The 14,653-nt window shown below is 39.8% G+C and overlaps 1 protein-coding gene across 1 annotated transcript; it reads left to right on the top strand.

Annotated features, from left to right (window-relative positions):
* The first annotated feature begins 1,888 nt into the window (after positions 1-1,888).
* On the top strand, positions 1,889-3,454 carry LOC118677352 (tetraspanin-15-like). The gene is made up of 2 exons (XM_036352416.1): positions 1,889-1,988; positions 2,036-3,454. Exons 1-2 carry the CDS (start codon positions 1,889-1,891, stop codon positions 2,824-2,826), a joined length of 891 nt encoding a protein of 296 aa, XP_036208309.1. The 3' UTR covers positions 2,827-3,454.
* Positions 3,455-14,653: the final 11,199 nt, after the last annotated feature.

The following is a 14,653-nucleotide window of genomic DNA, read 5'->3' as shown; positions in this document are numbered from 1 at the left end:
TAAGGAATCTGAATTTCCATTTGGATTCTCCCATTTACTAGCTGTCTGAATTTAGGTAAGCTGCTTAATTAGGGGCTTGGCTTTTCTATCCATACGTTTTTTATAAAAAGAATTTATTAACAAAGATATTAAAAAGAACAAATAGCATATGTCTGTTAAGTCCGCTGTTTTACATACTGCATAAAAATGTGCTATCAGTTTTCCCTTGTAAATGGCAAGTGGAAGCACACTTTAAAACAATCCAGGTCTGATTTAAACAACCTGCACTCTGGAAAACCTGTCCCTAACAAGAGCAAACTTCAGAAACCCAAGGACAGGAACCAGGCCAAGGTTGGCTCTTCCCTCTCACCTTGATCTCCTTATCTTTGATAATTGAGAGACCGTGGTATTTGTCCTCAAAGGCAGGAAGTTTACACATCTGCTGTACTTTGCACCCAGTCTTTACTGGATTATGTGGCATTATCTAAATAAACAAGCTCATTCTAAACACATCCTTCTCATAGAGTGCAAAGCCAGCTGAGTCAGAATATAATTTCTTTGTAGTTTGACATGCCTTCAGGAAGATCAAATACCAAACTACCTACCAGCTGCAAGTCCCTAAATAGAGCTGCCTTTCAGGGTGTGGCAATCTTTGTGGTGTCTGAAAGATTTCTGGTTGAGTCAAAACCACTTACAGGCTGATGAAGGTATAAATGACAGTGAATGATCTGACACCTCCTCCATTACCTGCTGTGAGATATATTTAATATATTTTTATATATTTATACTTAGTATATCTATATATTTAAAAGCATAATATGCAAATCAATCGGAAGGCGGAATGACTGGTCGCTATGACACACACTGACCACCAGGGGACAGATGCTCAATGTAGGAGCTGCCCCCAGCCCACAGGCCCTGATCGCCTGATGGGCAATGGGGAACCAGGGCTGAGTGGCAGAGGATACGGGTGGTACTAGGCCAAGCTCCCTGTATGCCGCTGGTAATATTCTTAGTAACTTTGGTAATAGGAGTCCAAGAGGGTGACCTAGGGTTTTTCCACTACACTCCTGGAGAAAAAAATGAGGGTCTGCTGCTGGAGGGCTAAGAAATGTCATATCCTGCCCTAGCCGGTTTGGCTCGGTGGATAATGCCTTGGCCTGCCAATGGCAGGGTCTGAGTTCAATTCTGATCAAGGGCATGTACCTAGGTTGCAGGCTCCTCCCTGGCCTGGGCCCAGGTCAGGGCTCATGCAGGAGGCAACCAATCAAAGTGTTCCTCTCACTTTGATATTTCTCTCTGTCTTTCCCTTTCTCTTCCACATTCTCTAAAAATCAATGGAAACATATCCTCAGGTGAGGATAAAAAAAAAAAAAATAAAGAAAGAAATGTCATATCCTATGAAAGACACATCTTGAAAATGCCTAAAGAAAGTTGTCATTTTTTTCATGGTGAAGGGACTGGAGTCCGTGTTGATGAAAACACCTTGGTGGTTGCAGTGACTGGCAGTGGCTGCAGCAGCAGGTGATGGGGCTGGTGCCTTCCCCTGATCAGTCCGGTCGCCTCCCCAAAAGAGAGGCCAGACTGCAGCTTAGGCCCTCTTCCCAAGGGAAGCAGGGAGTGGGCCTAAGCCATCAGTAGGACACCCCCTGAGGGCTCCCAGTATGTGAGAGGGGGCAGGCTGGACTGAGGGACCCCCCCCCCCTCCAGTGCACAAATTTTGTGAACCGGGCTATATATATATATATATATATATATATATATATATATATATATAATATATATATACATATATATTATATTTATGTGTGTGCAAATGTGCTTACATCCCCATACCAACATATACTTTTTTTAGTAATGTATATCTTAGTAAATTGAATAATACTTAAGAAGATTTGGCGCGCCCAGGATGCCCCGCGGGGACTCGGAGCAGGTGCGCTACTGCGCGCGCCTCTCCTACCTCTGGCTCAAGTTTTCGCTCGTCATTTACTCCACAGTGTTCTGGGCTTGTTTCACTTAGCATAATGCTCTCCAGTTCCATCCATGCTGTTGCAAGTGCTGATCGGGACCCTGGTTCTGTCAGTGGGGATCTATGCAGAGGTCGAGCGGCAGAAATACAAAACCCTCGAAAGTGCCTTTCTGGCCCCGGCCATTATCCTCATCCTCCTGGGAGTCATCATGTTCATCGTCTCCTTCGTCGGCGTGCTGGCCTCCCTTCGAGACAACCTGTGCCTTCTCCAAGCTTTTATGTACATCCTTGGGATCTGCCTCATAATCGAGCTCGTTGGTGGCGTGGTGGCCTTGCTCTTCCGGAACCAGACCATCGACTTTCTGAACGACAACATTCGAAGAGGAATCAAGAACTACTATGATGACCTGGACTTCAAAAACATCATGGACTTTGTTCAGAAGAAGTTCAAGTGCTGTGGCGGCGAAGACTACCGAGATTGGAGCAAAAACCAGTACCACGACTGCAACGCCCCCGGACCCCTGGCCTGCGGGGTGCCCTATACCTGCTGCTTCAGAAACACGACGGCAGTCGTCAACACCATGTGTGGCTACAGAACGATCGACAAGGAGCGCCTCAGCGTGCAGGACGTCATCTACGTGCGGGGCTGCACCAACGCCGTGCTCATCTGGTTCATGGACAACTACACCATCATGGCGGGCCTCCTGCTGGGCATCCTGCTCCCCCAGTTCCTGGGGGTGCTGCTGACGTTCCTGTACATCACGCGGGTGGAAGACATCATCACGGAGTACTCGGTCACCGACGGGCTGCTGGGGCCTGGCGCCAAGCCCCGCATGGACGCGGCGGGCGCGGGATGCTGCATGTGCTACCCCAGTTAGGGCCGGCCTGGGCCAGGCGCCAGCAGGACAGTGCCAGCACAGCCCCGCCTCGTGGGCGCTGCACAGGACAGCGGTCCTCTCCCCCGGTCGGCACTGAACAAAGCCTGGCTGTTTGCTCTGGTGGACGGCTCGGGCCTCCCGTGGCCACTGCCTCCCTGGAGGACGGAACCTGAGGCCTCCCCAGCTCCCATGTGTCTGCTCGCCACGGGGCACGGGGAACAGGGTGGCCTGGGCTGCGGGGAGGGGAAGCTCCGTGCTCAGCTCAGGGCCCAGTCATTTCTGGCAGTGCCTTGGCCTCGGATGTTTATGCCCCTCTGGGGGCGGTTTTCCGTGGTTTGTAAATGGGAGAGAGGAGAGCAGGTGTGCCCCGCGGTGCAGGCGGGGAGGTGCACCCCCCAGGCCCCGACCCTCGGCCATGCCCCAGGGCAGGTGGGCCTGTTCCTCAGCCTCCAGGTGCCTTGAGCCCTCCCCAGGGCTGCTGCTTTGCTTGGTCCCGTTTTTTACGTGATTTTGTCACGCTCATTTTGTACAGTTAACAGGAGTTTCTGACTAATCAAAGCTGGGTGTGTCCCACACACACCACTCTTTTCCCTCTAAGCCCGTTTATTAATCAAACAATAAAGACTTGATTTTTAAAAAAAAAAAAAAAAAAAAAAAAAAAAAAAAAAAGAAGATTTAATGTAGAACTGTGATTCACCAGTAAAATATCTACCTATATAAGATTTCTCTGTTTCAGAATACAAGGTGACTTTTTTCTTTCTTAACCTTTCTTCTTTCAGTTTATCATCAAGTTTTGTGGATTCTATCAGCAAAATCTATCGCATCAACATGACTGCCACCTTGGTTGATGTCTTTAATTTTGCTCTCACTAAGCATATTGCCATAGATTTCCAATGCTATATGCTCTTTCCATTCTTGATTCTCTACACTCTATTCTCAGATTATAAAACAATCTTTTCAAAAAGTAAACCAATTCAGGATAAGCAGATGATAAGTTACTTGACCAAAGTTAAGGAATTCTTCATCTTCCACTAGAAACCTAGACCCTTCAACATCCTAATTGCCTCACATGCCTGAAGCAGAAGTGTGACAAAACCCAGCCATTCCTCACCATCCAAGGCTGACTCTATGTGCCAGCATGGACACTTATAATTATTCCAAGAAATATTTTTATTTTCATAAAATATTTGTATTGTATCTGGTGTTAATGAATCAAAATTATACAATTTTTGTGTTAGATAGGCAAAAAGTATAATATAGTCCTTGGTGTACTGCAGAATTTTAGTTATCTATAATAATAAAAGTGCAATATGCAAATCAACCGAATGACCGAATAGCAGAACGACTGTCCAGATGGCCTTTGGATGACCTCCCAGACGGAGGCAGCCGGGACCGGGAGGGTGGGAGGCAGCCAGAGCTGTGAAGGCCTACTCTTGCACGAATTTCATGCATCAGGCCTGTAGTTAGTTTATATGTGTCATGCAATGAAAAGGTTGAAAAATCATTGCACTAGACCAGTGGTCAGCAAACTGCGGCTTGCGAGCCACATGCGGCTCTTTGGCCCCTTGAGTATTTCCACGAAGTTTCAATAGCGCTGTACATGCATGCCCGCACATGGTATTTTGTGGAAGAGCCACACTCAAGGGGCCGCAGTTTGCTGACCACTGCACTAGACTATTATTATTAACCATAGGCCTGGTGCATGACATTTGTGCACTGGGGGGTACCTCAGCCTGGCCTGCACCCTCTTGCAGTTCTGGACCCCTTGGGGGATGTCTGCCTCTGTCTTAGGCCTGCTCCCCAGGCAGGCAGACATCCCCCTGAGAGGTCCCTAGTGCTGCCTTGGAGACAGGAGAGGCTCCCACCATCACCGCTGTGCTTGTCAGCCAGGAGCCTGGTTTCTGGCTAAGTGGTGCTGCCCCTGTGGGAGCTCACTGACCACCAGGGGGCAGCTACTGTAGTGAGCATCTGCCCCTTGGTGGTCAGGGCGCCTCATAGCAACCAGTTGTTCTGCCGTTCGGTCGTTTTGCATATTAGCCTTTTATTATATAGGATGAAGATTTTGGCTGCCTGTAGCAAAGCAAAACAGTTATTTATACCTAAAAGTATATGTGTATGTAAGTACATTTGCACATTATTGAAATCATTAATCTACTTTTTATCTCTATAAATTGACTCCCATTTTAGGACTTTCATATAAATTGAATTGTATAATATGTGGTCTTTAGTAACTATTTTCCTTCACTTACTGTAATGTTTGAAGGTTCATGTATGTTGTGGTATCTATGTGTCAGTATTCCATCCCTTTTTATTGACAAATAATATTCTATTGCATTAGTATACCACATTTTTTATTCATTCTTTACTTGAAAATCACTTAGCTTATTTTTGCTTTTTAGCTATTATAAATGCCGTTATGAACATTCATGCACAAAGTTTTGTGTGGACATATGTTTTAATTTCTCTTGGGTATATTTCACCCAAGTGGAATTTCTGGGTCAAATGGTAACTTTATTTAAATTTTTAGTAACTGCAAATATTGTCCAAAGTAACTACATCATTTCACATTTCCATTAGCAATATTATGAAGATTCCAATTTCTCCACTTCTTAGTCAACATTTGTTACTGACTACTAGTGAATGTAAAATGGTATCTCCTTATAGATCTCTCCTTCCTGAAAGGAAGAAATAATAAATAAATCTGCTTTGCTTTGCTACATGTAGCCTTAATTGTCATCAATAATAGTCAATGATTTTTCAACTTTTTCATGTCATGGCACATATAAAATAATTACTAAAATTCTGCAGTATACCCAAAAATATATTATACTTTTTGCTCATCTGACAAAAAATAGGTATAATTTTGATTCATTCACACCAGACAGCTATTGTTGTATTGGCTGTGGTCATTTTTTTATTTGACAGGCTAAAGGAAAAGAGGTCAGTGCCTCTGACTAACTAGATAGGTATTACATATTTAAAAATTTTTTGTGGCACACCAGTGCATTTCTTGCAGCACACCAACTGAAAATCACTAGTCTAGTAGGTGAGTTCTGAACCAGATACTAGGAGAGAAAAGACTTCTACTTATGGTTGGTGGTTTTTCACTGAAAAAGAAGTTGATAACAAGAACTGAAATGACTAAATAGAAAGAACCTGTTCTTTTTTCTTTTTCTTTATAAATGTTAAGAAGAAGCTCTATAACGGAGCCTGATAGATGAATAAACCATTAGTTTCTTCTCAGTATGGACCTTGAATGCTGGGGCTGTGACTTTGAGCACCTGGGATCATTACTTAGGACTGAAAACAGAGCTATTTCTTTAATTCCTGGCCCCTCAATATACTCAGGAAAGCTGAAAATATCATGGACCACTGAGAAATTAATCAGATGAAGCTACATGGAAGCCAAATCATCCTAGAGCAAATGTCCATAGCAGTAGGCTGAGGGGAAGGCTTTTGCTCAGAAATCCTTGCCACTTTTGTGTCATGGGTTTCATACCAGGCTAGGGTTAATAGTGGGCCGGAACACCGACAATTTGGCATGTGGCTCTACCTGCAGACAGTGTTTTATGTATGATGACTCCTTCAACAAAAAGCTCATGTGATGGTGTCCATTTAAATCAGGGCAGGATTCAAATCTCTTATTGAACCACTACTTAATGAAATTATGTGATGTCCATAATTCTCAGGAAACTCCAGTTTTTTGAAGCTTTAAGAATAACCAAAATAGGTTTAGGTCCGTGGAGAATCACAGAGGCAGTGACTATTCTAGCTAGGCCATGTTGGACTGTTTCTCAGCGTCTAGATATGTCAATAAGTAGATCCATATTTGAAATAAGCCCACCCCTCTTTCTTAGTCAATAGTTTCTGGTGACAAGAAATCCACTCAAAATTGTACCACTAAGGGAGGGTATTATGATAATACAGTGAAACACTGGAACTGAATTATATATGGTGAATCATCATGAAAACTTAGTATGAGAAGATCCTGGAACAACACATTTTCTTTTCCTTATTTCAGGACTGCATATTTTGCTGTCTTCCTGCTCATTGGAGTTCTGATGTTGTCTCGCCGCTTTGCACCATCTATGCTCTCTCAATACGCAGGTGGAAAGAGACATTGAAAACAAAGGCAAGAGTTCCTGGCCAGGTAGCTCAGTTGGTGAGAGCATTGCCCCGGTATGACAAGGTTGCGGGTTAGATCTTTAGCCAGGGACATACAGGAGCAATCAATGAATGCATAAATAAGTGTAACAACAAATCTCTCTCTCAAACCAATGTCAACATTTAGATAAAATTTTATAGTAACATATTATTTAACATTTAATATAAAATTTAAAATTTATAGTTAGAAAAAATACCTTTAATCAGGAAGATTTTATTTTTCTTACTAAATATCTAGTTATTTCAAAACTATATTTTATGGAAGTAATAACACTCTTACATTAAAATCTCTTAAATCCTAAAGGAAAAAATTAAATTAAATTTAAAAAATTTTAAAAAGGCAAGAGACCAAAGGGAAGACAACTGAAGTGTTCAACTGGGTCAGTGGATGCTAAGAAGGACTCGAAAGGCAAGTGGAGCTGCGAACAGCCTGATTCAGAGACAGGATGAGCTACAACAGGGGCAGTTCTAAAACAAATCACACAGTGACTGGATGTCACTACTTAGTAATTGTAGTGCGTGTACATGACCACCCCCTTAACTTTCACAAAAGTCTGAGGCTCTTCCGAAGCATAAGAGATAATGCTTATTTAAGCTGAAAATGTGAGGGATTTAAACTAAATGAATAAACATATCTTTGCAGCTTTATTCAATGTTAAGATTCTATATGAGACAGGACGAAATGCTTTCTTCAGAATTAGAGCTATTCTTGAGAGGGTGAATTTGCTCAAGATATGCATTAATACTCTGGAAACACGTTGCCTGTCACTTCTTACTGCTTGCTGCTTAATTAAAAGGGATGTCAGACACCTCTGAAAAGGCTCTGGTAAATTGTCAAATTCAACAAAAGAAAGAAAAATTTAGATAAAAAGCACCTTATGTAAATTATGCCTTCCCCCAGCCCAATTTCCTTCCTTCTTCTAACCACTGTTATCATCATTTTAGGTGACTTTTGTCTGGCATTTAAAAATGAAATGTGATTCTCTTATTCACTCCTTGGCAACATTCCCTGAAATATTCTGTTAAGTGTTTTCAATTATATGGCAGTCCCAATAGGATCTAGTAAGAGGTTTTAAAAAGATATTTTATCTAGTACATTATATTTTGCAGTTTGAATACTATTCAAGTTGCAATAATTAGAGATAAATTAAGCGATGTTAAAAATCTTAAAACTTTAAATCAATAAATCTTTATATGGCTTATCATATATACCAAACTTTGGCATTAGAAATACCATCAAATTTACAAACAATGAAATTGCAACCTATTGAAACTAAAATTATCACTGTAACAAATGGATGTTGGTTTGAAATGTCCTCAGGAGCTACCCAGGTCAATGTGAAAGGGGCCCCTATACCTGCAGGGTAGTGAGAAACTAAAGAAAGAGATAGACCATTCCTGACTCATAAGTGGCAGTTTTAATATGAAAGAGAATTTATTTATGAGGCTTGTCTTGGAGCTTGTCTTGGATGCTGCAAGACGAGTTGATTTCTATACTCAAGAATCCTAAGTGTTTATATAGAGGCCTTAACTAAATTCTGCCACATATACCATTCAGAGAGTCTCAGCACCACATTTCTATCTCAAGGCTGTATCCTTGGGGCAGCTTCTGGAACTGGGGAGGGCAAGCAAAATGCTCATTGCAAGGTGGGAGCCTCTAATTGCCCGGGTCTAGCTTGCTGGTTAATAGTGGTCACATCTTGATGGTCTCCTCAAACACTGGACTCCTGATATTATTTTGTTAGATGTATTTTTTAAAACAAATAGAGAAAATAATTTTCTTATTGGCATTTGACTTCTTAAAATTACACGTAAACATTTTTTTTTTCCCTTACATACCGGGAACCAGTGTTATTTGCTGGAAACTGCTCTAGAATAACAAAGAGAACTCTTGGGTCCTGGTGGAGACATCATAATTTTCCAAGCTGTGTGGCCTTCCACAAAGTGTTTAAGCATTCCATACTTTAATTTCTCCATCCTTTCAATGGGGTAATAATATGTGTCCTGCCTACATATGAGAGTGCAATAATATTTAAATGACAAAATGGATCCCAAAGGCTATGTAAATTCTTAATATGCTGTGTAAATGTAAGGCATCGCTATCAATTTCTCTTCCAGTTGTGATAGATCCATGCCACTCTTTAACAAATGATGGATTTATTTTTATTTTTAATTTTTTTATTGCATTTATTGGGGTAATTTTGGTTCGCAAAACCATGCAGGTGTCAAACATCTGCACACTGCTTCGGGCGCTCATCTCCAAGGCAGTCTCTTTCTGTCCCCATTTTCCTCCCTTTTGCCCACCTCCACCCAGCCCCGCTTCCCTCTGGCTATTACTACACTATTGTCTCTGTCTATGTGTTATATATGTGTTTTTTTGGAAATCCCTCCATCTTGAAATAGATGATCATTTTAAACTTCTTTTCAAGTCTCTTGGTTATAAAGACAAAGGAAAACCCTTTCAGGTTCCCATTTGGTTGGTTGTGACATTTTTAATTTGTTGTAATATTTTACTAGTTGGAGATTTATCACCTAAAGCTTCAGGAAGTAAAACAAGTGGGAATGGAAACAAAAGGTTAATACTAGAAATCTACGATTGGGTTATGATAATCAGTATGAAATAAAGTAGAAAAGTGAGGCTTTTTGTAATGGCATATCTATTTTAATGATTCTTGATGTATTTATAATATCAAGGCATAGTTATAGAGCAGTGGTTCTCAACCTGTGGGTCGCGACCCCTTTGGCAGTGGAACGACCCTTTCACAGGGGTCGCCTAAGACCATCCTGCATATCAGATATTTACATTATGATTCATAACAGTAGCAACATTACAGTTATGAAGTAGCAACAAAAATAATTTTATGGTTGGGTCACAACATGAGAAACTGTATTTAAAGGGCCAGAAGGTTGAGAACCACTGTTATAGAGTATTGAACAGAAACACAAGTGAATGATATAAGTGAATTTTTAGGATATTAATATCAAGAATTTACAAACTCTTATTGCAGCTTGGAAAAATATAAACTACCCAAACAAATCAACACTTGTCAACTTCTTATTTTGATAGATTAACTACACTGGGAGTGTTATCACTGGGAAAACACTCTGCTTGATAATTAAAAGAAAAAAAGATAAAATCCCTTGTCATTTTGCCATAAGGATAAATACTGTAATAAATAATTGTTCTCTGAGTAGTAACTTCTCAAAAGTGTCATTTCATTTCTTTTTTCAAATGTTTCACAAATCTGAATATTCCCAAAAAACAGTGCTATGCCTTCAGCATGAGTAAGGTGATTATAGGATGACAGAATTTTTCTTGAGAGCCATTTCAATATACTTTGTCAGCTTGCAGTTGGATGCCAGGTGCATAAAGCTATGAAAACTACTATTTAAAATAAAACAGAATAAGATAATTATGGAAACTGATGGGTTACTAATTGAAAAGGGAAATCCACACATTAAGTTTTAAAAAATTTACTTTTGCATCCAAGAGCCTGTGACCTGAGCTTAATGGTTATTCCCCTTAACTTTTCAGTTCTCCTTCATAGCATGTATATGAAGATTAGGCATCATACAATATTCAGTTTCAATCCTGTATAAGTCTCAATAACTGAGCTACAATCATTTTCCCTAATTGTGTAATGAACACAAATCTAATACTTATAATTTTCTGCTGCCTCATATTAATGGAGAAATTTCTTTAGGTAAAATAACTTTACCGCAGAAAGTTAGCAAGTAGAAATTCCAGAGAAGGAAATGAGGTTGAGGCCTCATTTTATAATGCATTTGAGGAAATAAAAGAAGGCTAAGGTGGAAGAGGAAAGGGAATAAGGTGAGCCACAGGACAATGAGAACTTGTCTAGTTTTGGGAAATTCATCCTTTTATTTCATTTTTTTACTTAAAAAGTATAAGTTAAAATGGAATAAAAATTTAATGCAACTATAAGTCATGCCATCACTAGTATATTCCCAGCATGTTTAGTCCAGCTATTGTGACATTAGCAAAGGAAGAAATCGCCATTGTGTTGGCATTGCTCTGCCTGATAGACATTTCTCTGCTGGATGATTTATGAAATTAAAAGTCACGTGATCTACAGGCAGGAGATATTGCAAACAATCTGACAAGAAAAGGTATAATTGTTGAACATATTTTTTAATATAGTGAAATAAATTGTACCTAAAATTTTAAGGATTTTGGTTCTTAAGAAGAAATTATTCCACTCATCTGGGCAATTTTCTATAGTAGAAACAGAGTGTGAACCATCATTTATTCAACCCCCACCCCACAGTTCTTTCTCTTAAGTAGAACAGGCTTCTGATTATAGCATCATATTTTTCAAATATTTAAAAAGAGCAAATGTTGCCAAATATCTTTGAAAATAATAATTTTTACTCTAGTCTTTGAGAGTTGGGTGAACCTTTTGAAATTGTATACACAATTTTGTATGCCTCCATGTATATGAGTAAGACATTATAGTAGAGCAGGCTATCGAGTCGAGTAGACTGCAGTCATATTACTTGGGTTTAAATTCTAGCTCAGCTGGGTATTACTCTCACCTTTGACAAGTTACTTGTCTGTGCCGTCATCACTTCTTTTGAAAAAAAGATATAATAATACTACCTACCTTATAGAATTGTTTTGATGCTTAAATGATTTAATGAGCAATTTTCAACAGGTGTGCCCCCCAAATTTTTAAAACTTGCAATACCTGACTATTTAGTTGGGGGCACTGACTTCTTTTCCTTTAGATTATCAAATAAAAACATGACAAAGGTCAACACAATAGCCATCCAGTATGAATGAATCAAAATTATACCTGTTTTTTATCAGATTGGCAAAAAATATAACACATTCTTTGGTGTGCTGCAGAATTTCAGTAATTAGTTTATGTGTGCCATGGGATGAAATGGTTCAAATTCACTGATCTAATATAGTACAGTGATTGGGATGAATATATATATATATATATATATATATATATATATATATATATAGAGAGAGAGAGAGAGAGAGAGAGAGAGAGAGAGAGAGAGATGCTAATTAACCGGACTCCATAACTGGTAGACCTGACAGGAGGTTGCATGCGCAGTGTCGGGGGCAGGGTGGCAGGGGCCTCCGTGCACCTGTGCTGGGGGTGGGCCTGATCAGCAGCGGCTGCAGCTGCTTCAAGGGCCAGAGAGAGAGGTAGGCAGGACCGGACTGGAGGGTGCTGGGTTCCTAGTAATAAATATTTATTATGTGAACTTTTCTGGGAAGAAAGTTTATGCAAAACACTCTTGCGCCTTTTCCCAAATGAAGTTAAGAGCACCTTTTCCCAAATGAAGTTAAGAACAACTGTCTGAATACTTCAGTAAAGATGATTTTTTAAAGCGGCATAGTATAACATGTTGAGATAATTAAAATATTCCATGCATGTTATTTCCTTTCTAAGCATATACTCTTTATTTTGATCTTGTGTCAGAAGCACTAAAGTTACCATCTTACTTTCCTTTATTATTAATTTCTCTGTCATATTGAATATTTTGTTCCAGTAAAAATAGTAATAACTACTTGGTCTTAAAACCTACATTTAATACAGATTTATGTATCATGGAGGGAAAAAATGTAGTTAGTTTAAATAGAATTTTATAAATAATCTTCAGCTAAAGCAATCATAGTTCAAAAGCTGTTTTGTTTGGTTTGGTTTTTTTGTTGTTTTTTCTATTGAACTTCCATCATGGTAGCTTTTTGCTAATTCTAAAATACAGACCACTACCCACCACTAATAACTCCAAACTTGTGTAGGTCAGTGGTTGGAAGATGCTGGAGAGAGGGCTTTCCAAAACTCTAAAGCAAGAAGTGTTCATGTGAATTGAGTTGTCTTTTTCTCGTTGACACTTCTAAAGATGGCTGGGACTATTGCAGTAGTCCTGAGTGTTCCTAAGCCTGTGTGATGTCTCATCTGTGTGTTGAATTCTGTAATTTTAATAAAACCGAAGAGTGCCTGTCTTGGTGCATGAAACAGTAAAAAAAAATCACTTTTAAAATGCAATAAATTGTGGTCAGTTCTCAACAATAATCTTTTAAAAAATCTATTTACATATAATGTTGCTAAAATAAAACTTGTGTGTTTGTATCCAACAAAAAGTCAGAAAAGTATTAAAATCAAATATGAAATAATTGATTTAAATCATAGCCAGAGTTAAATAAGCATTTGTGTGCTTGTTTGGGATTCTAACATTGATTAATTACATTGTCCATGAATAAAAGCATTCCATTAATTAAGTCATCAACTTAGAGGTAAACTCTCTGTAAGCAGGTGATTTCTTAATATAGACCTACATTTCAGCAGGGACTTTTTAGTGCTTTCTCTCCCTCAACCTCCAGATATACACCTCTTATTTCTATACTATTTGACTTCTGTCAAATTTTCCCATGAGTGCACTGTATTACCTTTGATTAATCTGACTGACAGAATCTGGGGCCACATCTCTTCAATTTGTCCATGCTGCATTGAATTAAGGCTACTATCAATAAGACTCCAAGCAACAAGATGAAGCCAATTCAGTATTGACTTCTACCATCTCCCCTAGCCTTGATATGGGACCCAACCAGCTGAACAAATCCCAAAAATCATCAGAGTCTAACATGGGAGTTCAGGTGGCTTTCTCTTTAAGTTTATTAACCTCTCCTTTAGATCCAAGGCAATATTCCAGGTACAGAGGATGCATTAATGATTTTACAGACTCTGCAATAGTCTGCAAGGAGGAATCTATGCATCATTTATAAAAAGACTGGCCAGTGAGTTAAGGCTGATCTGGATTCCTTCCAGGACCAAGGTGGTATAATGGATGACATTAAGTAAGGACAGGGAAGGACAGATTTCATACTCACTTTTGTAAATGGATGACTAATGTAATTTGGGGAGGATGGTAAATTAATGTCTGGCTTCCACATGTGGCATAGAATTCCGAAGCCACATATGGTGACTCTGGAAAGAAAGTGATTTTTTACAACCATTGGGCTCCTCTTTGTGGCAGCTACATCTTTCAGGGAGCACAGATTGACAAGCCTGGAAGGCAGTCTTCTAGCCAGTCGATAGGTTTTAGGATTCCTAATCCTACTGAAATCATTGAGTCTAGTCCTTGTGTTTTGAAGGCAATAAGTCAAATCTATTCTGTTTGTCAATGTTACCACCTGGGTGGCATTCATCTTCCCCATGACATGACTGAGAATGGTGAGGTGGGATGCATGGAGACATCTGGTGGTGTTTTGTACAGGAAGAGCAGAAACTGAGGCGTTTTATTTTATCCAATAAACTCTAAGTGAGGTTCAAAGGAACCACAGTGGAATTATGGTCAGAGCCGTCTGGTAGGGGATGATAGACCCATAAGTCAACTAAATTTGAGGGATGTACATCAGTTTGGAGAGCACTACCAGGGTATTTTTTTTTTACAAGGAAAGTTCCAGGAGCAACTTGGAAAGAAGAAAGATCACTAATGGCCCTCTGTCCCCTTCCCTCCCAGATCTAAGGTGACCCCTTCAGGTTGCTGGGCTGTTGCTCTCCCTGTATTGCCACAGATTTAGAGAGTTCCTTTCCAGCTGCTAAAATATCACTTTATTTCTGATTACTCCCCAACTCACACCCAAACCTTTCATCTAGAATCCTTAGGAGCAAGAGGA

Source organism: Myotis myotis, unplaced genomic scaffold, assembly GCF_014108235.1.
Source record: "Myotis myotis isolate mMyoMyo1 unplaced genomic scaffold, mMyoMyo1.p scaffold_m19_p_2, whole genome shotgun sequence".
Lineage (NCBI taxonomy): Eukaryota > Metazoa > Chordata > Mammalia > Chiroptera > Vespertilionidae > Myotis > Myotis myotis.
The sequence above is the reverse complement of the archived record's forward strand: the minus strand, read 5'-3'. Positions and strand labels throughout refer to the sequence as shown.